The 27263-nt window shown below is 37.1% G+C and overlaps 2 protein-coding genes across 2 annotated transcripts in view; both read left to right on the plus strand.

Annotated features, from left to right (window-relative positions):
• The window catches only part of trpc4b (transient receptor potential cation channel, subfamily C, member 4b), a 43257-nt gene extending 41462 nt beyond the window's left edge, over positions 1–1795 (plus strand). The window contains exon 10 of the mRNA XM_048161034.1: positions 765–1795. Within this exon, the coding sequence (XP_048016991.1) occupies positions 765–1322 (558 nt within the window). The 3' untranslated portion in view covers positions 1323–1795. The remainder of the gene's footprint in view (positions 1–764) is intronic.
• A 5962-nt stretch (positions 1796–7757) lies between these two features.
• postnb (periostin, osteoblast specific factor b) lies at positions 7758–27059 on the plus strand. The gene is given in 22 exon segments (XM_048160451.1): positions 7758–7933; positions 8541–8554; positions 8557–8638; positions 12361–12425; positions 12634–12791; positions 12883–13047; positions 13137–13283; positions 13367–13508; positions 15062–15274; positions 16220–16354; positions 17169–17317; positions 18939–19075; positions 19157–19287; positions 19428–19558; positions 20314–20416; positions 20515–20582; positions 24592–24634; positions 24869–25093; positions 25528–25572; positions 25917–25958; positions 26045–26074; positions 26208–27059. Coding segments are annotated over 22 exon segments (2373 nt in total). The 5' UTR covers positions 7758–7814; the 3' UTR covers positions 26237–27059.
• Positions 27060–27263: the final 204 nt, after the last annotated feature.

Genomic DNA, 27263 nt, shown 5'->3' on the forward strand with positions numbered 1-27263 from the left:
CGGCCAGTTTGGACTACATCCCTCTACTTCCTCCTTTAATGACGTCACTAAAACAGTTTTTTGACTAACCTCCGCCCACAGGAATACGCAAGAGTTGCGTTTGTAGAGTGTGTTTGTCGCCATGTCGTCGAAACGCTGTTATTTTCATCCCGCAGTCCAATCACCGGGTCTGATTCCGGCTCAAATTGATAGGGTAAAATTAAAGACATGTTTACAATAACACTGAGCGCGTGCATCTCCACGTGAATACAGTGGTAAGAGGCGTGACCTTTCCGGTACATTAGCACGGTGCGCTCAGAGCTGTCGAATCACAACACAGGAACCGCTGGCACAATCAGAATTGCTCCTCGCCATTTTACGTATTTCTGAAGGAGGGACTTCATAGAACAAGGAAGTCATCAGCCCGTTTTTATGCCTTTCATAAGTGGAAACAGCGCATATGTATTGGGGCGTACAGATAAGTAAATTATGTGAAAAATACTGTGTTTTTTTACACGCGAAACATAAGAAGGAGGAACACATGTTATATTGCACACTATAAACACAATCAAAGCTTCAAACAACCACGAAAAACGGGACCTTTAATTCACTGGTGCCATTGTAGAAGTACCCTATATGACCCTTGAATGATGTATTTTGCAAGTAAACGTGTCCAGTAGTAGAAAGAGATAAAATTACAATAAAATTCTGAACTAAAACTGTACCTTTTAAATAAGCGCTTTGATTAAAAGACAAGTAATTGTGGACCCTCATCACTTCAACAGGAGCTGAAGCAAGACATATCTAGCTTCCGCTATGAAGTCATTGGCATGATGAAAGGCAACCAGAAAAGCACTCGTGCGAATAAGCCAGGCACAGCGGCCTCCGATGGTTCTCATCCAGATGGTTCGCTTCGGTATCCCTCGGCTCTTCAGCAGAACAAAAAACTACATTTGTACGACGTCACTGCAGTGCTACAGCAACAAAACTCTGAGGAGACAAGGGAGTCTCTCGGTTGTCTGGTCAATGGATCGCCAGCAGTTTTGGCAGACCCTTTACTCAAAGACAAAGCCAGGAAGGACTTCCCTAAAGATTTTACAGACTTTGGGTTGTTCCAGAAGAAACATACCATTCTCAACCCAAATAAGATCTACTCACTCGCTGAAGAGTCAAAGGAATCAGATACTGACATTTTAGACTGGGTGAGAGAGGAAGCGGTTGAGAAACCTCTGTCAGGAAAGGTTGAACAGGAAGAGAATGAATCAAAGTGCCTGATGGAGGAAGAGGGAAGTGTGTTGGAGGACCAAGAGAAAGAGCACATTGCATCTTCGCATGAACTTTAGATAAACAGACTTTTGTAACCAAGGACGTACTTTGTCAGAGAAGGAGCAGTATCCTCTCTTATGCACAAATATGGGACGGCTTTTGTGAGATGAAATTCGTCTCAGGAAAAGAGATTTGCTTGGATGTTTTTGGACTCAAGAAACTTCCCAGCACTACAGACTCCAAAAGTAATCATAAATCTACAGGAAGATAAATGGAGAAAACTCGGGAAAGCACTACACCGTGTCCATCTGACCTGTTAAATAGTTGTATGTTTTACATATTTATCCTCACGTTTTCACTGTGCAGCATCCTTTCACTCCTTTCAGAACAGCTTGGAAAATAACAATCATGCTATGCCCAGAAAAACTGTTATTAATGCCCAGAGAAACTGATGATGATGATGATGATGATGATGATGATGATGATGATGATTATTATATAACATAATATACACTACTGTTCAAAGATGTGAAGTAAGATTATAAAAAAAGAAATTAGTATTTGATCAAAAGTGACAGTTAAGGTTTTTTTTTTTTTTTTTTTAAATCAAAGCATCCTAAAAAATGTATCATGGTTTACACAAACATATTAAGCAGCACAACTATTTTAAGCATTGATAATAATAATACATTTTCTTGAGCAGAAAATCAGCATATTAGAATGATTTCTGAAGGATTGTGTGACACTGAAGACTGGAGTAATGATCCTGAAAATTCAGCTTTGATCATAGTAATAAACTGCATTTTATAATACAGTAAAACAGAAAACAGCTATTTTAATCTGTAATAAGAATATTTCCCAATATTTAGGTTTTTACTGATTTTTGATCAAATATATGCTGCCTTGGCGTGTAAGAGACATAAAAAAAAAAAACATTTCAAAATCTTACTGACCCCAAAAAGTTTGAACAGTGGTGTATAAATGAATAAGATCACAGTTTAATCTCCTTTGAGCTCCAAATTATCTAGATTTAGTTCCATGTGATATATAATATATGACTATGCAATTTAAATATAGCACCTATAATACAGATTATACATCTGGTTACCAGATTTCTAAGCACTATCCTCAATATTGTGATGTTGGATACGTATCTAACTCTTGAAATGTTCTGAGCTCTTATAAGTAAGTTTCACCTGGCTTTCATGGACCACATGACATTCAGTAATAATTCAGCTGTGGTTATTTGAGAAATAAAAACTCACTCTCCTGGTAACATGCTCCAAGTTTCAGATTCTTTGTTATCTTTATGTTCTGCTTACAAAGTCTGCCTAGGATTGCTTTAGCATCCAATTTAGTATTTTTTTTTTTTTCAATTTAATTTTAAGCATGGATTGAAGCACCTGCCTAATAATGCTCAATTTTTTCTATTTTGAAAAATGAATATATTATGTAATGGAGTTTTTCCACTATGCACACATTGTCATCTTTCATTTTTCCAGTCTGGAGCGGCTGGTTGCACTATGCTAGCTGATTAATATTACAGCAGTCATAGAATCTTTCACTCTCGTAATCGCTTGCTATTTGTCTTTTATTGCCATGGCAACACTCAGTGCCTGCTCTTGTTCTGTAATTAATTGACTTCACAGTAGTTCCTTTATCTGGGGGCACACCATGCTGTTTTCAATTATAAGTGAATAAAGTGTAAGCAGATAGTTTCTCAGACTTTGTTTCTGTTGAAATGTGGCGCTCCCTGCGATGCTCCCAGTGTCTTCGAGGTAAATGTGGTTGCTGTGAATCTGTTCCTAATGTTCTAGGAATGTTCTTTTTATGTTTTTATACAATCCAACTAGCCAAAATGCTGGTCCATGTTGTCATGAAAGTATCATACTCTACATCCATGATGCAAATCTCTTATTCAACCACATCCCAAAGGTGCTCTATTATCGGATTGAGATCTGGTGACTGTGGAGGCCATTTGAGTATAATGAACTCATCATTTTCAAACAAGTTTGAAATTTCAGTTTTGTGACATGGTACATTATCCTGCTGGAAGTAGCCATCAGAAGATGGGTACACTGGTCGTGTGTGTGTGCGTAGTTTGGGAAAGTTTGGGAACCCCTTGCAGAATCTGTGAAAATGTGAATAATTTTATCAAAATAAGAGAGATCGTAAAAAATGCATGTTATTTTTTTATTTAGTACTGTCCTAAGAGATTCAAACATTCACTGACATTCCAGAAGGAAACACATGCATTAAGAGCCGGGGGTAAAAACTTTTTGAATTTGAAGATCAAGGTAAATTAATCAAGGTACTTAATTTGTCTTCCTGCAAACATTTAAGTGTCTTATGTTGCTTCTGAAGTGCAGTACTAATATTAATAAATATATATATATATATATATATATATATTTTTTTTTTTTTTTTTTAACAAAATAAGAAAAAATTGGACATCTTTATCCTTTATCTTTATCCTGTTCAAAAGTTTTTAATAGTTGTGTTTAAGTCCCTCAGTTGTCTTCAGTGTGAAAAGATGGATCTCAAAATCATACAGTCACTGCTGGAAAGGGTTCAAATATGCAAAAATGCTGGAAATCTGACGAATCTGGTGAACCCGGAGGATTTTTCTGAAGAACAGAGCTCAGTTTAACTGCTCAGAACAAACAAGAGACTCATGAACAACCATCACACAACAAAAAAGCAGTTGTAGATCATTAGGTAACCACACAGTATTGAGAATCAATGGTTCACATACTTTTGAACAGGGTAATTTTAATAAATTCAATAATTTTTTTTTTCTTGTGGACTATATGTAAACATTTTTTTGTAAGATATCTTACTCAGGGCAGTACTAAATAAAAAATAACATGCATTTTCTATGATCGCTCTTATTTTGATAAAATTATTCACATTTTCACAGATTCTGCAAGGGGTTCCCAAACTTTCGCATATATATATATATATATATATATATATATATATATATATATATATATATATATATATATATAAACAAAGTTACATAACATTTTAACTTTTAATTTTTTTTGTTGTTCTCGCTTTGTCCTTTACTTTACTTTCACATCTCGTGATCTCCTATCTGTTTACAGCAGAATGACTGCAGCTTGAGTGAATTAAGTTCATGTTCTGATATTTACTACCAGTGTCTCTCAGCTCACCAGCATAGCATGCAACACTTGCAGCATGACTTGTCCAAAAGCCATAAAAGCACAAACGGGGAGGGGAAGAAAGAGAAAGAGTGGGAAGAAAGTACAGGAGCTATTTCCAGATGCGTCTTCATATCTGACTCACTTTAACTTCAGGAACACGTTTCTGTGAGATTTAGGGTGTGTTCACACTTGTAGTTGGGTTCTCTTGATCCAGACCAAAAAAAAAAAGAAAATAATAAATTTATTCCTGGTTCACTTATCTTTCACACTGTCATTTTAAAGACTGAACCTGGGGAAAAAAAAAAAAAAAAAAACTATTTTAAAACAGAACTAAACAAACATCGAAAACAATTCTGGGCTAAATGCGCTCGTTGTGTGCATAGGCCTATATATAATGGTATTTTGACCAGGTGAGATCTTGTGGAAAGTTTATAAAATGTGTGAAGGAAAATTCCTCCAAACTAAGATCTGCTGCAAACAGATGCTGTTTCTGACTTCTGTTCTGAACTCCTGTATGGGCAATGTATCTCCTATGGCAGCATTCACAAATGAACCACACTCAATCGCACTAGAATTTGTTTTAATAAAACCAAACCTGTCAAGGGTGTGTTCACATTTGTACTTTGGTTTGCTTGGTTCATTTGGTCCGGACCATTTGTTTCAGATGGCAGCATTCACACTTATTCAAATGAACTGCACTAACAGAGCAATCACACTAGTTTTAATCAAACCAAACATGCAAGTGAATACACCCTTAAACGTCACATTTTTCAAAAGATAACGCAAATCCTGTTTTGACAGAGTTGGTGTTTTGCTAGGATTTGTGAGGTCAAACAAGACTGTCATTGTAATTTGATTGTTAACAGGTCAGAAAAAGAAGGCCCTTAAAGGCCAAATATATTTGGTGACCAATGGCAGATGGGATGAGTGTGAAAAATTTGTTTGAAAAGTGGTTGCTCATTTCACCTTTATATCATTTAATTAACTGTAAAAGGGATAGTTCACAGAAAAATGAAAATTATCCCATGATTTACTCACCCTCAAGCCATCCTAGGTGTATATGACTATCTTCTTTCAGACGAACACAATCAGAGATATATTTAAAGATATTCTTTGGCCTCCAAGATTTATAATGGTTGTGAATGTCAAAAATTAAGTCAAAAATAACAAATCCATACATTAAAAAAAAGCAGTCCATACGACTCCAGGGGGTTAATAAAGCCATGACTGGTGATTTGTTTTGCTCTATCTTCTGCACCTCCGTGTTCATCATTTCATTGTGCGTCAGGTCAAAGGATACTCTTCCGCCACAAATCGACTTGCGCATTCTGTGTATGGTTGTCCGCCGGAAGCTAGTTATTTGAATTTATAAAGTTTTAAATATAGATATTTTTCTTACAAAAATGCATCTTCGCTTCAGAAGACCTTTATTAACCCAATGGAGTCGTATGGATTACTTTTTTTCCCCCTTTTTTTTTATAGATGGATGTGTTATTTTTTACTTCATATGTGGCCCCCTATTCACAACCATTATAAACCTTGGAGGACTAGTATATAATATATCTCTGATTGTGTTCTGAAAGAAGATAGTCATATACACCCTTAATGGCTTGAGGGTGAGTAAATGGGATAATTTATAATTTAGTATTTATATCATTTTTTAACTCTAATACACCACTATGTCCAACCGCATGCAGCACTCGTTAGTAAGGTCTGATCGCGCTCTGACAGCGGCAGTGATGTCTCGCTCTCATTGAAGTATATGCGCGAGACATCACTGCCGCTGTCAGAGCGCGATCAGACCAAACGAATCGAGTGATGAATGCAGTTGGACATAGTGGTGTATTAGAGGTAAAAAATGATATAAATACTGTTCGGTTTATCGCACAAACCGATTGTTTCGTGTCTTAGGACATTAATGTGTCGTCACGAGCCGCAGGGTTTAATTTGGACTTGTCTATGCAAGTTTTATTTACTCGTATATTAGAAGGTCCTATCCACTAGCATTATTTGACTGACAGGCGGCACCGGTTGGAGTTAAAAATCATAATTTGTGTTCTACTGAAGAAACAAAGTCACCTACATCTTGGATGCGCTGGGGGTAAGCTTATAAACATCACATTTTCATTTTTGGGTGAACTATCACTTTAAGTGAGAGAGATGGCTGATTTCAAAAATTGGGTGGCATCCTTCAGAACCCTGCTAATATGTAAGTACAGTATGATGTCGGAAATATCATTTTCATGTTTTTTTTTGTTGTTGTTTTTTTTTTGCTGTTGTAATAGCTTTCCACAAGATGGAGCCACTCATTCAAAAGGTTCTACAGGTTGTCATAGATACCACCATCTTTTCAAAGTTATGTTTGCATCTGGCCACAAGAGTGAGCCAAGCACAGAGACATGAATCTGGATGAAACAGCTGCATAATATCAGAAGCATAATATCTTATGTTTCAGAGCTTGATTTGTGTTAGTGTCATTATGTGGATATGTGGAGTGAAGCTATAGCGTTAGGTAAAACTGATTTATACCTTACTCGTGCAGCCTTCGGTTTGCAAAATTTTATTCTTCATGTTTTACTTCACTGAAATATAAAACAAAAATCTTTTTTCCATTATATAAAATGCCTCATTAATTTACAGTAGCTTGAGGTCGAAAAATTTGAGACAACAGTAAAAATATGGGATTTTTTTTTTTTTTTTTTTTCATTTTTTCAACTGGAAATAAGCTAGAAACTTTGAAAAATGGGAAATATTTAACATTTGAATTTGTGACAATTTGTCATACAAAAGGTCAGAAGTTATTGCTTACACTGAAATATATTCTCATTTGTTGGATTATACATGATCATCAGGTTTTACACAAACTACTTTGAGTTCTGCTGTCATACCAAGGACATTTTTAAACTTTTTACTCATTTTTAGTCTGATTCTATACTTTTTAATGAAAAACGTGGAGTTAAAAATTCAAAATAGAAGCATTTTGTCAGTTATGAAATCATTGTGTAACAGCAACATATGCAGGCTATGTTGCATATTTCTCCAGAGTTTCTCATATGCCAAATATCACCGGCAACTATCAAATATAAAGAATGTAAAAGTTCCACACCACTCCTAATATAGACTAAAAGAACTCTCCTTGTATATGATTCTTTTGTTAGGAATTCTACAACATTTCCTCCTCACACCTCAGCTCATTGTTGAATTAATCTTCCACTCTTTGTGTTTTGCTTATCCAGTGTTAGGAGGTGAGATCATAGAGACACTCTGGTGAACAGGAGAGGCTGGTGCACTGACAGATTGCCAGTCTGTCCTGCTGCAAAGAGCTGAGCTATAAAAGCCCTCTCCCCCTCAGCTGGAGCCCATTTCTTGCTCTGAAGTCTCACAGTGGGGAAAGCAGGGATGAAGCTACTCTTTGCAGCTACTTTTGCACTCTTTGTGCTGTCTGCCTTTGACCAGGCAGACTCCTCAGCCTATGACAAAATAGTTGCACATAGTCGTATTCGAGCAAAGAAAGAAGGGTAAGAGATATTATTAATTTAATTTATTATTTTGTTAAATTATAAATTGCCTATTTAATTTAAATATTAATATTTATAATAAGAATCATTTTCTATAGTTTATATTTAATGTTTTAAATATATTTTAAACAGTTATTACTATACTGCAACATTGCTGTTATTATTTTTACTGTATATTTTTCTAACTGAAGCTTTTCTTTCTCAGTAAACTGTGTGAAATGCAGGTTGATTGTCATACTGAATAATATTTTTGATATAAAAATATTTATTTACAGTGAAATACTTGATTTATAATACAGTTTATGTTTAGGTTACTTGACAAAATGTTTTTACAGTGTTTTTTTAATATCTTTTGTAAAGTATTTAATCATTTTTAATTAATGACTGTCAGTGTGCTTTTAATTTTTTCTTTTAAATAAATCAAAGGCCTTAAGAATGGTTTAAAATTGGTAAATTATAGTTAATTGTCTTAATTTTACCTTTATTACATCAAAGCCAAACATTACTGTTGAGGGTTTAAAAGAAAAAGCATGCTGCCACGCATCTGTTGCAGTTTTCTGTCCCAGCTTTACTCATTTCATCCCGTCTTACCTTTACCTCTCTGCAGACCAAATGTGTGCGCTCTCAGCAAGTCATGGGGACAAAGAAGAAATACTTTAGCACTTGCCGTAATTGGTACCAAGGGGCCATCTGTGGAAAGAAAGCGTAAGTGTGATGTTTTATGATTTATGGAGGCTATTACAAATCCTGTCTCTTTGACAGAAACTGGAAAGTTCCAGCTGCTCCAGTGGTCAAAGGTGAAAGGTTGCTGTCCCAACTGGTAAGAGTACGTGAAGATTTCCAAAAGTTACATGAACGTATGAATTCCTACTTAAGCTGAGCTCCAAATGCAGCTTAATAGTTGAATTTACAATGCTTCCTATCCAGATGACTTTGTAAAATACAGAATTTGACAGTAGGTTTACAGTTCAATATGGATGCCAAAACAGACAAACAATTACACCATGGCTACAAACCAAATTCCATGTGTTTTTCAGTCTTACGAACCTCCAGAGAGCTGCAAAACCCTAATTGGTATAAAATGGTGAGACCCACTGACATTGTCAGGACATGCCATCGATGATTAAAGAAAGAAGTAGAGCTCGCCTGGAGGGCTTGGCTTGTGTTGAAACACCTTTCCTCCTTAAATTTCTGTCCTAGGGCAAGAATACACAGCTGTCTACAAGGTGGAAATGTCAGCAGGCTCTTTTGTTTTTTGGGAAGCTCTTTGGCAAAACTCAGTGAACTTAATGGCGTGTGAAATGTAAAAAAAAAAAAACGACAACAAAAGAAAGATTTCAACATCTAGATCAATAATAAACCGTAATATGAGCGGCAAAGTCCTACTGTGAAGGCTCCAGTAATGAGGTTGTGGTTTCTGGAGGACAACATGGTCAACCACAGCCATTGATTCATGTAGAGTTTGTTATGCCTCCGGTTTATTTTCCTTTTTCCGTGGTTGGAAAAAAAGAGGAACGGCAACGTTAAGAGTTTTCCCGGGCCTCTCACGTGTGACCAAACAGCACCAATGTGAGGTAACCTCCAGTGGTTTCAAACTTCCTTAGTTGCAAAGCCAGACTTGCCTGAGATATTCTGTAGATTTTCTGCTTGTCTTGCAGTTTTGTATATCAGAAAGCCAGGAACTGTTCTGCTCTAAGTATTTTCTCTGCACTCAGCAGACCATTACATAGCGGTCTGGCAATCTTTGTAAATATCTGGTTTAATGTGTTTAGCTTACATAACGTAGATTAGTATGACATTCTTAGATCTCCCTCAAAGATATGTGCAAAATATGATATTACTGATGGTGCCGCAGTGTGCAGATAAGGGAATAATGAAGATTACTACCTTTTGAAGTGTCTGTTTTCATTCAAGTTATAGGGTCCTATAATACACTCAGTGCAATGCGGCGCCAGGCACAAGTATTTTTTGCTAGTTTCAGCCCGACGTCCTGCGCCATGATGTTTAAATAGCAAATGCATTTGCGTTCATTTGTGCACCCATGGGCATGCTGGTCTGAAAACGAGGTGTGTTCAGGTGCATTGTTGGCCGCATTGCTATTTTGAAGCAACTGAAATAGACTGAGGTATTGACCAACTGAAACCTGGTCTAAAGTCAATCGTGCAATATTTGTTTTGTTATTTAAAGAGCGTATTAGTAATACGCGCCTCTGCTTATTACACATGCAGCAGTTCACAAACATGCCAAATATTAAAAATAAAAGGATTTCAATGTAAAAGATTATTATTGTGTGCATAACGATAAAACTGCACAAGCAGATCCGTTTCCTCGCTAGAGAAGCGCTCAGTTTTTCCGCTTGCAAATTCCGCCATGTAAATAGCGAATCCACCATGGCACGAGCGCAGCTGGCTTTTAAAGGGAATGCGGGATGAGACTTTATTGATTGATGGGAGATTGATTTTTTTTGCACGTTATGCCCAGAACACACCATTACTCATTAGGGACAACCCTTTTACACCATGGGCCGGGCCCGCCGACCATTTTTCCCATTGTTAAACTAGCAAAAGTGGATTTGGACACACCCTAAGTGCACTTAGATCATGCTTTAGATCATACTTTAGATCATGCGCTTAGATTGTTAAAATAGGGCCCAGATTTGAAGTTCTACAAAGCTTATCTCTCTATATTTTGGTAGATATCTCCACCATCTGATGGTTTTAGCTCCATAATGGTTTGAACATATGCATAATGTTGTGGATCCTTTGAACTGGTGAATCACCAGGGAGAATTTCAGTTCAGTTGGAAAATTTGATCTTCTCCTCAATGATTAATGTGGTTGGATTCCCTCACCATGTCTGGTTAACAGGAGTCATGTTTTCCTCCCATTTTTGGGAAAGATGCTTAGGATGATGTTCTAGTGAAGCCCTAATGATCTCATCATCTCATCATTTCACTGCACTTCACTTCCATAGAAGACATGGAGCCCAGCCATGACCCAAAACTATTGCTTCTGGATCCTCAATGTGGCGGTCACATTGAGGATAGCTTTAAACGCTTTGAAATCCCCATTAGCTTCTTAGTCTCGTGATTGCTCAATCTCTAGGACTTGTCAGTTTAAACTCTTCCACAAAATTTACAACTGACTGTCAGTTCTCATTTGATGATTTGCAGGCGGTTTTACTTTTCTGGGGAGTTCAGCAACATGCATCACATGGAACCATTTTGCTGGTGTGGAGATTTCCAAGTGCACTAACCCTGACTGTTGTCTATCTCTGAATCTCCACTACTGGATTGCGTTTATTATCAGCAGCTGAGAGAACTTCTAAAGGGATTGTAACACTCCAGTGGTGTTTTCTCAGAGGACCTTATAAAAAACCTGTTTCCCATTAACAGCTGTTTATTAACTCTACAATATGGCTGCTGTATAGTTGGTATAATTAGCTTAGGTGCATTTTATTGAACCCATTATTCATATTAAGAGCCTGTTATAATTCAAATGAACTTGCAACTGGCTAAACACACACAAAATGGAATGGAAATAAAAAACAAACAGCAATAATGATGCATAACAATACCTTTGTGAGACAGAAAATGTTTATGGTGGTGTTTACAATTATAATTCAAGTTCTGAAGTACAGCAGTGTGCATTTCATTATTTTACATGATGCTTAATAAAATAGTTGCATTTAAATTTTAAAGCACATAATGTGTTTATGTATATTCAGATAGTTTAATAATATTATTTATACAATTTTTTAGATCATTTCTTTTTTTATGTTTTCTTTTTAGATTATATTTTTGTTTCTTAAAGCTACCAAGAGCAAAATGACTTCTCATCCATGAGATTCCATTTGTGTGGTCATGGAAACATATTTACAAGCTTGGTTTAAAGGGCCGTTTTCAATGAAAACAGAAAAACCATAGAATGCAGCCTCCATTACTGGAAAACTGCTGATTCAACATTTCCTTCCATTGTACATTGTAACTTCCAAACCAAGGTTTTTCACTGGGTTATAAATTTACTTTAAAGGCTTCCTGGATCCAAAAAATACCCCTCAGCCTTACTAAACCACCAAGCTGGTCTCAGCGCTTAGCTTCAGGGTACTTTAAGTATTAATGCAATGCTGTGACAACATAATGATAGTGGAATAAGGCGCAAACCTCGGGACCACATAGCATGTTTATGTACAAAGACAGTTAATGGTTGCCATATGGACAGACTGTCTGTCCAGTACCATGAACTGTGTTATCATTAAATCCAGGATAGCTTGTAACGACGAGTGAATGGCATCCAGGGAAAAAAAAAAAATGAATTTGAGCCTGTACATTACTGGTATTTTATTTTTTCAAGTGGCGCCAATGTCTGAGCTTCAATACTCTCTTAACATATGTTCTTCTGGTTTTATGTCTTTCCTTCCTTTGTCCAGGACTGTGTTGTATGAGTGTTGCCCAGGTTACATGAAGCTGGACGGCTTGCGAGGCTGTCCTGCAGGTTGGTTGACTTCATTTGAGTTACTGTTATCTTGAGTTATCTTACTGATCAGTCAGACATTGGTAATTCACAAAGTCTGGCTATACTGTCAATAAAATACAAATTTACTATGCTAAGTATGATTGCTACCTGATTTGAAAGTTATAATGTTGGACAAAATGTTCTCAGGCTTCAATCTTGTGGTTAATCTGTGTCACTTTCCGTGCAGTTGCTCCCATTGACAACGTTTATGGCACCCTGGGCTTGGTCAAAGCAAAAACTACCCAGGATTACTCTGCTCTATCCAAGCTAAGGCAAGAGATTGAAGGTGCCGGGTCGTACACCTTCTTCGCACCCAGTAATGATGCCTGGGATCTTCTCGATTCGGTAACATCTCATTCCTTTCTCTCTTCAGCACAAACAAGGAAATTGAGTAATTCCTTGACTGTTTTGCATTGGCTTCCTCTCTGTTCTACAGGAAGTGAGGAATGCTCTGGTGAGCAATGTTAATATCGAGCTGTACAATGCTCTGCATTACCACATGGTCAACAAACGTCTCCTCACCAAAGACCTCAAGAATGGAATGACCGCCACCTCCATGTACAACGACTTGAACCTGCTCATCAATCATTACTCCAATGGGGTAATTTGATATCTTGAGAAACGGAGGGTTATGTTTTAGGTTACTTGCTTCTCCATGAGGGACTTATTTCACACATGGTTCTTGTTCAGGTTGTCACTGTGAACTGTGCCAGGATCATTCACGGCAACCAGGTGGCCACCAACGGAGTGGTCCACGTCATTGACCGCGTCATCACGGCTGTTGGCAACACCATTCAGGATGTGATTGAAGTGGACGATGAACTAAGCACTCTGAGTGTAAGTCGTAAGAACTTGGAGCCGTGTAGTCCATGAACTAAACCCACTGACCAAGAGTTGGTTATGCTCCTTTTCTTTTCCAGACTGTGGCTACTGAGGCTGGTTTGATTGAGAAGCTGGGTCAGCCGGGACACTTTACCCTGTTCGCCCCCACCAACGATGCCTTTGAGAAGCTGGATAGAGAGGTTTTGGACAGGCTTATGAAAGACAAGGTTTCCCTCCAAGGTAAACCCAAGCACAAAAACGTAAAACACCCCATGACATCCCACTGCACTGTTCTCAAATGGAGTGCTTTAAGTTGCCAAAGGGACATGTTAAATCCCATACTGATGGCAGACTTGGTGTAAAAAAAAAAAAGGCTTATTCTTATTTAATGAGACAAAGGTGCAGGAAATCAAGGGTCTGGCAGTTCGCTCGTGCCGTGTTTGTTGATATGAGTCAACTGAGTGAGGCCAAGTATTATTTTGCCCCCTTTCAAACCAGATGGGCCCACTGCACTCCAAGCTGTAGACCTGGAATTCTCAGACAGTTGGCAAACAGTGCCATAACAACACTTATGGGACTACTTTGAGATTTGGGCAGAGTTACAGTTGAGCCACTTGGAGAACAGATCAAATCTGAAGGAAGGTTCTCGGCAGCAATACTTAAGTTTATGTGTACGTCTTACAGTATTTTCAGAATACCGTGGTTGATGTTTGCTTTGGAGTTCAGATGCATTAGCTTTCCCAGTGATCATGTAAAAGAATGACATAATACCCCACTCTCATGAATATAAGGTTTGTCTGAAATACACTAAGGGTTGTATTAACTGCTTGAAAGTGAAAAACTGCTTTATTAACTGCTTAAGTGAAAACTAAAATAAAACAGATATTATGGCTAAATCTGTTGTGCCAAGCGGAAAGACATTTGATCTGCTACTTAAGCCACTTTCATAGAGGGAAGCCATGGAAATGAAAAAGGAAGACTCCAGCTTAACCTAAATACGGATGCCTGGTACAGTTAACCATTAAAAGCTTGAATGTATGCGCCCATTTGGCTCCAGTGGTTCATGTTTTCCAGAGTAATGCAGAATAAATTTTGTTACCATTAAAGCAATATGTTCGTTGTAAGGCCAAAGGTGAAAGATCTAAGACCCTCTGAAAAGAGCATAATCCTTGTCTTGCCAGAGACATATAGACAGGAAACAGCTGCTAGCTTTACGATCCAGTGAAAAATGGTGGCGATGGGATCTCTGCCCTCTTATTAGTCCATAGCCAGACATTTGACTCGCTCTATTTCCAGTCAAATGGTTCGGAGCTGCTGAGAGACTCACTCAGAGAGGACCCAAAGGCTCCCAAGGATCCCCCAGGTTCCCTTTTGGGAACTAATGGGAAATGCAATGACATAACGGATTGCATGAAAGCATTTGCATGCTATCTACATAAACTATATATTAAATCACAGAATTTAACAAATACTAAACATCATGAAATCAAAATTCATGTGGAAGCTATCTATATATGTAAATGTGTACCTATATGCATTTCAAAACTGTGCTTGCCAAGTGATTGCATGCTAAATAATTTAAAGCAAATACTGTTAAATCATTGTTAGCATGTTTGTATGATCCATTTTCAAACAGACTCCTTACCATTAGTGATTTCTACCTGATGTGGTATGTTCTAAACATCAAAAAAACATAATATCATTTTTCCATGATTTCCTCATATCTCAAGAGGCGTGTAAGAGGAATAACAGATGTGCTTGGATGACAGAGACTGATATTTCTTCTCTTCCAGCTCTCCTCAACTACCATCTGTTGAACTCTGTTCAGTGCTCTGAGGCCATCATGGCCGGCACGTCTCATGAGACCCTGGAGGGCAGCAATATTGAGATTGGCTGCGATGGCGATAGTCTCACAGTCAATGGCATAAAGATGGTACTCAAGAAGGACATTGTCACCACCAATGGAGTCATCCACCTCATCGATGAAGTCCTCATGCCCAACTCTGGTAAACTTATCCTATCAGCCTCTTTTACCCTTTTTTTTTTTTTTTTGAGTGCAGAAATTACTGATTTATCCTGTGAAATCTGGCCATATCAAATTAAAAAGCCCTGCCCCCAAGAACACACAACAAAGAGGGTGAGGCCATGTTGGGCTGCTTTACAGAAGAGGAAGAGTTGTTGTAGTAGACCGTTGTTAACATGCCGTCATTTTACGCCGGAATGCTTCACAAATGGGGGTCAATTCAATGCTGGATTTGCACAAAAGATTAACATGACGGCACATGTTAGTTGATGACCTCCACAGCAACTATATAAATTTATTCACAAACCATTCAGAAACATTCAATTCCATTCTAAAAATTTGTAACTTCTTCCTGAGTCTCTCCATCAGTATCCGACTCCGGTTTGAACAATGTGAGGCTGAACACCGTTACTGACAATCCTCATTTTGGCTGCGTGAGATTCTCCAGCTTTGGTATTGTTGAGCAACTGAAGCGTGAGCTGTTTAAGCTCCGCCCTCTTCTGGAAAGCAGGTGGGAGCAGCAGCTCATTTACATTTAAAGGGACACACACAAAACGGCGTGTTTTTTCTCTCACCCAAATAGAGACAAATTTGACAAGCTTAATAAATGATCTGTGGGGTATTTTAAGCTGAAACTTCACAGACACATTCTGGTGACACCAGATACATTTATTACATCTTGTAAAAGGGGCATTATAGGTCCTCTTTAAAATAAATTAATACTTTTATTCAACAACGACACATTAAATTGACAAAAATTTACAGTAAGAACTTCTATAATCTTAAGAGAGATTTCTATTAGGAAGTACAAATTTAGTAGCTTGGAATGTAAATGCACACTACAATATTTTACAGTGCAATCTCTCCGATAAAACCTTCTCTTCTACAATACTTTATAAATGCTGGGATTTTGCCTTTTTCATCTAAGCTAAACAGGTTACGGAGTTGATTGGAGAATCTCAGGGCACCTTCAGTGACATGATGACAGAGCTGGGCTTGTCTGCAGCCATGAGACCCCAGGTTGAGTACACGCTCCTGGCTCCACTCAACGCAGCCTTCAACGGTGAGCAAATACACGTCAATCTCCCTCTTCTTCTCTTTAACTATTCTTCATAGTCTCCTTGCTGTAGCTCAGTTGCTTGTTTCTTCTCTGTCATTGTCTGTTTTAATTCTACCTTAGCAAGACCTGTGTTCTTTCAGCTGCTGATGTGCCTTGCCTTTGTTAACTTTTGCTGTTCCATAACTATAACTTTGATTCCTCACGGGATAGTAGGTGTAAAAACAGAGGATTCATATAATGCACGTGTATGGAAAAAGGCAGCTTGCTGACATAGTAGCTGTCTATCTGTTAATCTATGAGCCTCACTGGGCTTCCAGCAGTGAAAAGATTGTGAAAGAAAGAGAAGATGAAAACTTCTGTTATCTTACCTCCCGTACAGAATGTTTCAGACCTCACAGGAGGCTAAGCTGGATCTTTCACCTCATCATCACATGTTTGTAGTTCATTTGTGGCTAATGACAGGTGAACACATTCATCACATTATATTTACAGGGGTAAATCGTTCCTTTTCACTAGGCTGCATAGGGGGAAAGGGACAGTGCCTGGGGTTACAATAACTGAAAGTCCTGTCTGGGAATGCACATTCCACAAACTGCTCACCACGAAAGGCCGACCAAGTCTTTACTTGTTGCAGTTTGACACATATAATGTTTTAATTTTATAGCCACTTTGGTTATGGGTATGTTCTAATATGGAAGAGGATGATTGTTTTTTTTTAATCGAATTGCATTATGTCTTGTTATTGATGTTATCACAAAACTTCCTTGTCATGATGGTAAACCACAACTGCAAATATATTTTTTCGTCTGCAATCTAGATGAGGTGATGTCCATGGACCAGAGCTTCCTGAAGATCATTCTGGAAAACCACATCCTGAAGAACAAGATTGTGCTAAGTCAGCTGTACAATGGTCAGCGCCTGGAAACACTCGCAGGGAAACTTCTCAGAGTCTTCGTCTACCGCACAGTCAGTGTCTTTGACCTTTGATTTACTTATGAATTAGAATCTTCCATATGGAACAATAATTATGTGTAATATGTGAATATATATACAGTACAGTCCAAAAGTTTGGAACCACTACGATTTTTAATGTTTTTAAAAGAAGTTTCGTCTGCTCACCAAGGCTACATTTATTTAATTAAAAATACAGTAAAAAACAGTAATATTGTGAAATATTATTACAATTTAAAATAACTGTGTACTATTTAAATATATTTGACAAAGTAATTTATTCCTGTGATGCAAAGCTGAATTTTCAGCATCTTTACTCCAGTCTTCAGTGTCACATGATCCTTCAGAAATCATTCTAATATGCTGATTTGCTGCTCAATAAACATTTATGATTATTTTCAATGTTGAAAACAGTTGTGTACTTTTTTTTCAGGATTCCTTGATGAATAGAAAGTTCAAAAGAACAGCATTTATCTGAAATACAAAGCTTCTGTAGCATTATACACTACCGTTCAAAAGTTTGGGGTCAGTAAGAATTTTTATTTTTATTTTTTTGAAAAGAAATTAAAGAAATGAATACTTTTATTCAGCAAGGATGCATTAAATCAATCAAAAGTGGCAGTAAAGACATTTATAATGTTACAAAAGATTAGATTTCAGATAAACACTGTTCTTTTGAACTTTCTATTCATCAAATAATCCTGAAAAAAAATATTGTACACAAATATTTTGTACAATTGTACACATTAAATGTTTCTTGAGCAGCAGATCAGCATATTAGAATGATTTCTGAAGGATCATGTGACACTGAAGACTGGAGTAATGATGCTGAAAATTCAGCTTTGCCATCACAGGAATAAATTACTTTGTGAAATATATTCAAATAGAAAACAGTTATTTTAAATTGTAATAATATTTCACAATATTACTGTTTTTACTGTATTTTTAATTAAATAAATGTAGCCTTGGTGAGCAGACGAAACTTCTTTTAAAAACATTAAAAATCTTAGTGGTTCCAAACTTTTGGACTGTACTGATATATATATATATATATATATATATATATATATATATATATATATATATATATATATACATGTGCAAAATATGTCAGGAAATATACTGCTTATAAATATATATTGTATTTATATTAACTGTATTTATTTTTGTATTTAAACTGCTAATATATACATGTTTATATTAATGTATTTTAAATGTAATTAGCTACACATAAAAAAATATATATATATATATATATATATATATATATAAAACATTTATATAAACATGTATATATTAGCAGTTTAAATACAAAAATAAATACAGCCTCTTTTAATATAATTTTTCTTGCCTCTTTTACAATGCGTATTTACAATGTGTTTTTTTTAAACAGGGATTTTTTTTATTTTATTTTTTTTTTTACTTATTTACTTTATTTTGCCATATGGGAACACTTGAACAGAATCATAAAAACCCTGTGTTACATCACTGAAATCTTAGATGCATGAATTCTTATTTTTTGGCCATTACTTACATTGACATTTATTGACATTGTAAGTTCTAAGTAATAGCTCAAATAGTTTCCATTAGTATACGCAGAGGAAGTGAACTGTCTCGTAATATTTTAACTACGAAGGCTGTCTGCATTGAGAACGCCTGCTTGATCCGTGGAAGCAAAGAGGGAAGTAACGGTGCCCTCCATCTCATGAAGACCCTGATTACGGCACCAGAGTCCACCATGTACGAAGTTCTGTTGAAAAACGGAAGATTCAAGTAAGAAAAAGTAAAGTTTTATCTAGTCAAAATGAAGATAGCTTTCTTGTCCTTGTAGTGACTATCACTTCATTGCTGCAGAATATTTTTGTCCCTGATGGAATCAGCTGGTCTGACTGGTCTGCTCAGAAAGCAAGGAGATTACACACTTTTTGCTCCAACAGATGAGGCTTTTGCAGGGCTCAGTGAGAGAGACTTGTCTCTTTTGAAGAGTGAGTTCTTTCATACATGTCATTTTCAAGGCACACCACATCTGGAATTACTGTTTAGCTTTGTTTTATTCAGGATTAATGAGATTAAAGATCAAAGACAGAGGCTACAGGATATGACAACGTCTCTTCTCTGTGATCAGGTGACGTTAACGCCCTCAGAACCATTCTGCTCTATCACTTCAGTAACGGCGTCTTCATCGGTGGAGGCTTGGAGACTGGAGTCACTAACCTCCTCAAAACTCTCCAGGGCAGCAATTTGAAGGTGTTGTATGTAAGTATCCAGCACTCCTGCTGTCCAGCCTTGAAATTAATTTCCAGTCATAACATCTGTTTTATAGGAACACATGCAAGAACATCAGATTATATGATTCCACTCTGTAATATAGAGTTTTATGGTGGGAATTTCCTGTGAGTCAAATTAAACCATGCTTTGTAGTAAACCGCTTATCTTGATACAACCTCGGATTTAAAAGTAGAAGAAACATGAATTGATTTGATATATGGAAGAATTTCTTTTTTTTATTTTTTAACAAAGTTTTTTTTTTTTTGTAACTTTAATATACCTTTACATTGGGAAGCCCACATAAAATGTGTTTCTTTGGTTAAAATGTTGCTGTAAGGTTATACTGTGTATAAAAAGTGTAAAAAAATGAATAAAAATAAAGTTTAAAAAAATCTAAATTAGCTGTCTATATTAATTAATATTTCTAAATCTGAATACATTTGCTTATATCAATGAAAATAAAAATTAATATTCAGATGAGGTAACCTCCAAAACATAACAAGAACCCATATTATTATTCTTTATATCTATATTTTATTAATTATTGAAACAAGTAGATTAGATATATATTGTTGTTATATATATTGTTATATATAATTGTTATATTTCAGTGCTTTTTGTTTGTTTGATCGTTGTTGTTGTACTTGTTTTTTAAAAAGAACAAAAATTACATAATATAATAATATTTGCTATGTTTGTTTTATGATAGCATTTATTTATTGAAAAAATATTGCAATTTGTAGGTAAATGAGAGCATGCAGGTCAACACTGTGAAAGTTCCTGAATCGGATATAATGGCCACAAATGGAGTTGTTCACTTCGTCAGGACTCTTCTGTACCCTGAGGGTTGGGAATTATGAAATTGCAGTTACAGTGATATACATGTTTTTTGTAGCAATGAAGTCCATGTTTCAAGAACTATTAATTGTCATTATATTTTAAAGATATACCTACTGGGAGCCAGGAACTCCTTTCACTCCTGAAAAGGATCATCCGATACATCCAAATTAAGGTATTGAACAATATATTGTTATGTCTTTGTAAAGATGCAAGCAACACACAGATCACTCATGAACACGCTTTTTACACAGTCTAACTCATCTCAAAGACTGTAGATATTGAAAGACGGTTCACTCCTATTAGTTACGAATGGGAGAAACTGCAACGCACAATATGGCGGAATACGTCCCACCTTCTAAGTAAAAGAGCCAATCGCTGATTGATAAAGTCATTGAAACACTGCTTTTAGAGGCTTCCGGTTAGGACTGCACATGCATGTTATCTCATCTAGCCTGAAAAATACGCTTTTTAAACAACATTTATGGGACAGTTCAAGTCAGATTTTGTTGCTTATTTGAAATATGTTATTTAATTGTAAGTTCGCCAAGCAGTTTTTGAGATTTCAGGATTCCCCCATTCAAATAGACAGGACTTGGTCTTGGATGCCCGAAATAGCTGCCCGGAGTCGTTGCAAATATGGCCGCCAAGTGAACAGGCTTGGAGAAACTGCAAAGCGCAATATGGTGCAATACGTCCCGCCTTCTTAGTAAAAGAGCCAATCACTGATTGATTAAGTCATTGCATCACTGCAGCTGCCATTAGAGGACTCTAGTTCCCATAGAAACCTGAGACTTGCGCTTAGGACTGCACATGCGCATTGGTTCATTTAGCCTGAAAAATAACACAGTGAGGCGTTTCTCAATACCAAGTACGCAAAGTTCAGACTTGCGTCCTTGGTAGTTCGGACTTGGCAAGTTTGACTCAGGAGAATGGACTCCAGTCCGGTGATTCTGCAAATGGTACCAAGCTGCAACCTCCCCCAGTTTCTCTTTAAAGGGATAGTTCACCCAAAAATGAAAATTTGATGTTTATCTGCTTACCCCCAGCGCATCCAAGATGTAGGTGTCTTTGTTTCTTCAGTAGAACACAAATGATGATTTTTAACTGCAACCGCTGCCGTCTGTCAGTGGTATAATGCAAGTCAGCGGGAACTTGGACTATAAGAGTAAATAAAACTCGACAGACAAATCCAAATTAAACCCTGCGGCTCGTGACGACACATTGATGTCTTAAGACACGAAACGATCGGTTTGTGCGAGAAACCGAACAGTATTTATATCATTTTTTACCTCTAATACACCACTATGTCCAACGGCGTTCATCACTCGATTCGTTTGGTCTGATTCGCGCTCTGACAGCGGCAGTGATGTCTCGCGCATATACTTCAATGAGAGCGAGACATCACTGCCGTTGTCAGAGCGCGATCAGACCAAACGAATCGAGTGCTGAATGCAGTTGGACATAGTGGTGTATTAGAGATAAAAAATGATATAAATACTGTTCGGTTTCTCGCACAAACCGATCGTTTCTTGTCTTAGGACATCAATGTGTCGTCACGAGCTGCAGGGTTTAATTTGGACTTGTCTATGCAAGTTTTATTTACTGTTATTGTAGAAGTTCCCATCCACTAGCATTATTTGACTGACAGACAGCAACGGTTGGAGTTAAAAATCATAATTTGTGTTCTACTGAAGAAACAAAGACACCTACATCTTGGATGCTCTGGGGGTAAGCTTATAAACATCAAATTTTCATTTTTGGGTGAACTATCCCTTTAAGCCAATATGCAAGTGACTTATACTGCAATTTATTTCATACAATTATTAAATAATATGGCTTGATGTGCGGTTAATGGTCGAGACAGATGAGCGTCTGTGTACATGTGCACACATGAGGAAGATAAACAGAACAAACATTATTGGATCATCTTGGCATTGGCTAAAAGTTTTGTCCGTCAGATTTAATACAGTGACAATGGCTGGAGAATATGCCTCTCAAGACACCATAAAATCCGACAGCACTGCTTGGATATTATAACTAAAACTGCTGCACAATTTGAAAAATTATACTTTGGACATGAGTCCAATATACACATTCATATACAGTTTTACAACATAAACGCTGCTCAGGTTGCATAATTTCTTAAAGAATGATGATGGAAAGCAGATCATTTGTTAGGAATTTGATGCAAACAATTAACCTGACTACATCAGACTTCCTACTTCCGCTCAATTTCATTTCGCTTCTGTACTCAGTCTGATACAGCGTCATAGCTTTGTGTTTGCCACCGGTCTGGAAACAGCCGGGCCAATCAATGAACAGAGGGCGGGCTGAGAGCCGTGACGTAGATGCTAAGCGCCGAGTTTTACATTGTAGGTTAGAGAAATCGAAAACCGAAACGACCGCGGAAATGGGAAACGAGACACGGGATGCAAACTTCGGGATGCATTAACTTCGCATAATCTGCAAAAGTCGTTTACAGCCATGTTCACTCCGGTATTTCGCTCACATCATCATGTGTTTACAACAGGTTTACAGTGGAAGTTCAATCATAGATTTGAGTTAGATGCATGATGTCTGTGCTTCGATGCGGCTGTACAGGCGGATAACATACGTCATAACTAAACGTATCTGATTGGCTTACGGGTAACCAATGATTTTAAACTTCAGACAAGCATCCCCTAGCGAGAGAGAAAACACTTCTCTATTATGCCATTCCAGACTCTGTCTACGAAGCAAAGTGAAGTAGCAGAGTCTGGTATTACCAGGCTAGCAAACAATGGACAATATATCAATATTTAGTGGATTTAGCGCTTTTGTTTTTCAATGGACGCTCATGCACATTTTAGCCAAGTGTGACGGAGTGGACTCATCTCGCGATTGCTATTTCAATATAAAGGTATGAAGTCCCGTTTGGATTTTTGCGTGTTGTCATTTGTACACCCGACACAAATTACAATATTACCGTTGCTGGAGCATCTATAGCGTAAACAGGCACCGTAGATTGACAGTAAACCTTTAGAACTTTCTAATGATATAACTTGTTATCTTTATTAATATTTTAGATAGTGTCTAAGATAGATAGATATCTCCTTAGCCTGAGCTAACTTGGTCACATCGAGCTAGGCGGGCGTGGTTTTAGCAAACAGACACCTCAGTTCCAACCACGTTCCAACTCTTTGCCCATTTTCATGTTATCCGGAAGTGACGTGCGGTGACGCACTGCCAAGATGGCGACAGCCCGCTTTTCTTTTTTTAATTAACCAGACAAATATACAATGGTTGCAGATTGTAAGATTGAAAATATCTAGTCTTTAGAAAAGAGAAGAAAGAGCCAGAGCAAAGAAGCCCCAGTAAAAAAAAGAGCCAGAGCAAGTTACAATCTTCTTTTATCCCTTCCTTGACCGTGTGACTGAAACCCAAATGTGAGACATTCAAACTGACCAAATCAGAAGATTAAAACTTCCCCCACTGTACTAAAGGTGTGACAATTCGTAGACCCCTGATGTACATACATCTTGGCCTATAGGCTTTGATCACTATCAGCACCTATGTGCCTTCCAAATGGCCCTTGTAGCAAGAGAGAGGGGATTCGAAAACACGAATCCATGCCATGCCTTAAATGGCATCAACGGCTCACCAACATTTTGTAGAAAGGTTGTAGGCTGACTCAAATTCCAATGGCATCCTCATCGCCAAGACGCAAGCAACACACTCATGAAGATCACTCAAGAACATGCTTTTTACTCAGACTAACTCATCTTCTTGTTTTGGTACACTCAAGTACACTCAACATCTGCTAGCGCCACCCACAGGACAAGTAGTGACACACATGCAACAAGCATGAAGTAGTTCACAGAAAGGCCTGTTTAGTTTGCCATGCCGGTGTGGACTTAAAGGGTTAGTTTGCTCAAAAATGAAAATAATGTAATTTATTACTCACCCATGTCGTTCCACACTCATGTCGTTTGGGTGAACTACCCCTTTAACTTGACTATGTGCAACCAAATTCAGGCTTCATGCCTTGATATCATCTCACAAAGCAGATGTCTAGTGGGATCCAAATGCCTTTTTTTCTTTTTTTTTTTTGTAGCTAATTTTACTTTTATGCCTAAAAAAACCTGTAATAGTAATACACAGGATATTTACATAGGTGAATTTTTGTTTTCTTTCCTTTGCAGTTTGTTACTGGATACAGATATCAGGAGATCCCTCTGATGTCGGGTATGTATATTAAAAATGGCTTTTATGCCAGTTTCTTTTTTATCAGTTTTTTGAATGATTTGGTTTTCTTGAAATCTGACAATCAAAGTTCACCTTTTTCCTCTAGGAAGGAGTCATAGGTAACTGACACCAATGAAGCTCATTACACATGAGAGAGCTACCGTAGATTGTTGCTCTGTGCTGCATGAAGATGTTTTTGTTTGACGAGTACTGAGTACTTTTCTTATTCAGTAGGAGTCATCCCGGGAGAGCGTGTTTTTGAGAGCTCCCCAACCATTACGAAGGTTACCCGTGTGATTGAGGGTCAACCTTCTATCACAAAGGTCACCAGGGTAATTGAAGGACAGCCTACCATGACTAAGGTTACGAGAGTTATCGAAGGGGATCCAACAATGACCAAAGTCACCAGAGTCATTGAAGGGGATCCAACTATGACCAAAGTCACCAGAGTCATTGAAGGTAAACATCAATTAGCACACCCATGAATGCAGCTTTGTGAGTAAGAAATTATTCAGAGGGGGGGGGGGTAATTTTCTCCACACAATGCTTTTAAACACAAAACATAATTGAAGATGTGATGGAAATTTCTGCCGATTAAACAAATGACAGAATGCACTGATTTTTATAACAGTCCACTGGGCCAAATACACCCAAGCACCCTAATAACTATGAATGACAAATCAAAGTGTTTCCTTTTAGTCATACTCTTATTACAAATGTTTGGTCATTCTCCAAAAGACAAATGTGTGATAATTTAAGTTGGAATATAGCTATGAAAAGCACATGCGATGTTTCCCAATAGTTCATTTGAAGCTCGAGCTTGCCAGAACCCACCCTTTCCTGGACCTGGATTTCACAAGTATTGACACCTGCTTAATGTTTTGTATCAACAGGTCCTGAATATTCAGTCACCAGCTCCTCCAATATGGAGCTTTATGGTAGTGTGACACTTTGAACCCTTTATTAGCATGCTAGCGCTAACAGTTAACCTCATTTTGTCTTCCTCATTTCAATCCTTTTTTCCATAAGGTTTGTCATATTCTAGGTTACGGAATGCGGTGTCTTTTTGTTGTGCTAAGGGTACTGGTAAAAGGCAACGAAACCTTTTGATTTATTGTTTTTCTTTTTATACTACTTTGGAATTAGATATGCTACAAGCTACGGAGTAAAGCCGATCCAGTTAACCACTAAACTTTCCTCCTTTTTCCTTTTCTCTCTAGTTCTTCATGTATAATCAGATAAATGTCAGTACTATTCATTATTTCTTCTTCTTTCACGCTAGATATCGGCGAGGACCCTGGGAGCATCACTAGATACATTCAAGGTGAGATTCTAACATTTGCAAAGGTATCAAAAGCTAAACTGTCCCAACATGGCTGACCTCTATGTCTTTTGCTAATCTGTTTTCAGAGGGAACAAGAGTGCCTGGAAGAAGACCTGGTAAATAATTCCCTAAACATCAATTTAACATTTTTGGACTTTTAAAAAAAAAATGTATTACACGCACATAGATTGAACAAGCATTGTGCTACAAGCTTTGGTGATCTCTGTGACCTCTCTTTCATATTTTCAGCGATACCCCGGAGGAGAACCCAGATCTAGATTGTGAGCACAAGTAGAAAACAAGACCTGAAGAGTATACCATATACTTCCTTCATTTACTTGCGCAGTGGTCCAGAACATACCAGGTTGAAGTTGAGTTCAAGGCAAAAGAAAAACAAACTCAATATTGATCATTCCTGTTTGCTCCAGAGATAATGGATGATTTTTGTTCAAGTACATTTGGTACAAAATTCCCTGTATGTAAATAAGCTCTCTCTCTCTCTCTCTTTTGTTGTAAAGTATGGTTTGAAAAACAAAAACAGAGTTTCATCTTGGTCATGAATAAATGGTCATATATGTGACATTACACAAGACAACATCTGATGCTTTCTAATGATCTTGTGTTACATGATTTGGAAACATTTGTACAACCATGCATTACCAGTATACATTAGCCATTCAAACTCAAAAAATGGAAGCGTTCATATGAAATACATGGTATAGGGTAGAGTTAAAATGAACAAATGCCTTAAACCAGTAGTATGAATTTATTTTTCTGGGGTACGGTTTACCATTGCACGGACTATGATTTTATGGTGCTCATGTTTAGATGGTGTAAAATCTAAAATAAAAATAGAAAATATGTTGCATTGTTTTGTTACAAGTCTTTTTCATGTTTCTTTTTATGGTGGGATAGAGGTTTAACTGTTTTTCCTTGATGCTTTTGTTTGTGTAAAGTGTGTCCATTTGTGTAAACTGTGCATAAATGTGCTGCACAAAAAAACTGAATTTTCACTTTACCAGTTAATTTGACAAACAGGTTTTGGCTCCTTTGCATTTATTTTTCAATTTCCGTTAATAAACTCAACTTTTAAACATGGAATTGTGTGTCATTTTTTGAAATAACACAACATTAACATTATTTCATTTTTTTCTTTAAAATAAAAAATTGAATATAAAAGCATAACAATATAATATTAATAAGAAGAAAATAATATAGAATAGATAAATAAATATTTTAAGCATTGAAGTGTTATCTTGCCAAGTTTTACTCAAGGATGAAAATATTCGTCATGTGGAAAAATCT

Source organism: Megalobrama amblycephala, linkage group LG16, assembly GCF_018812025.1.
Source record: "Megalobrama amblycephala isolate DHTTF-2021 linkage group LG16, ASM1881202v1, whole genome shotgun sequence".
Classification (NCBI taxonomy): domain Eukaryota; kingdom Metazoa; phylum Chordata; class Actinopteri; order Cypriniformes; family Xenocyprididae; genus Megalobrama; species Megalobrama amblycephala.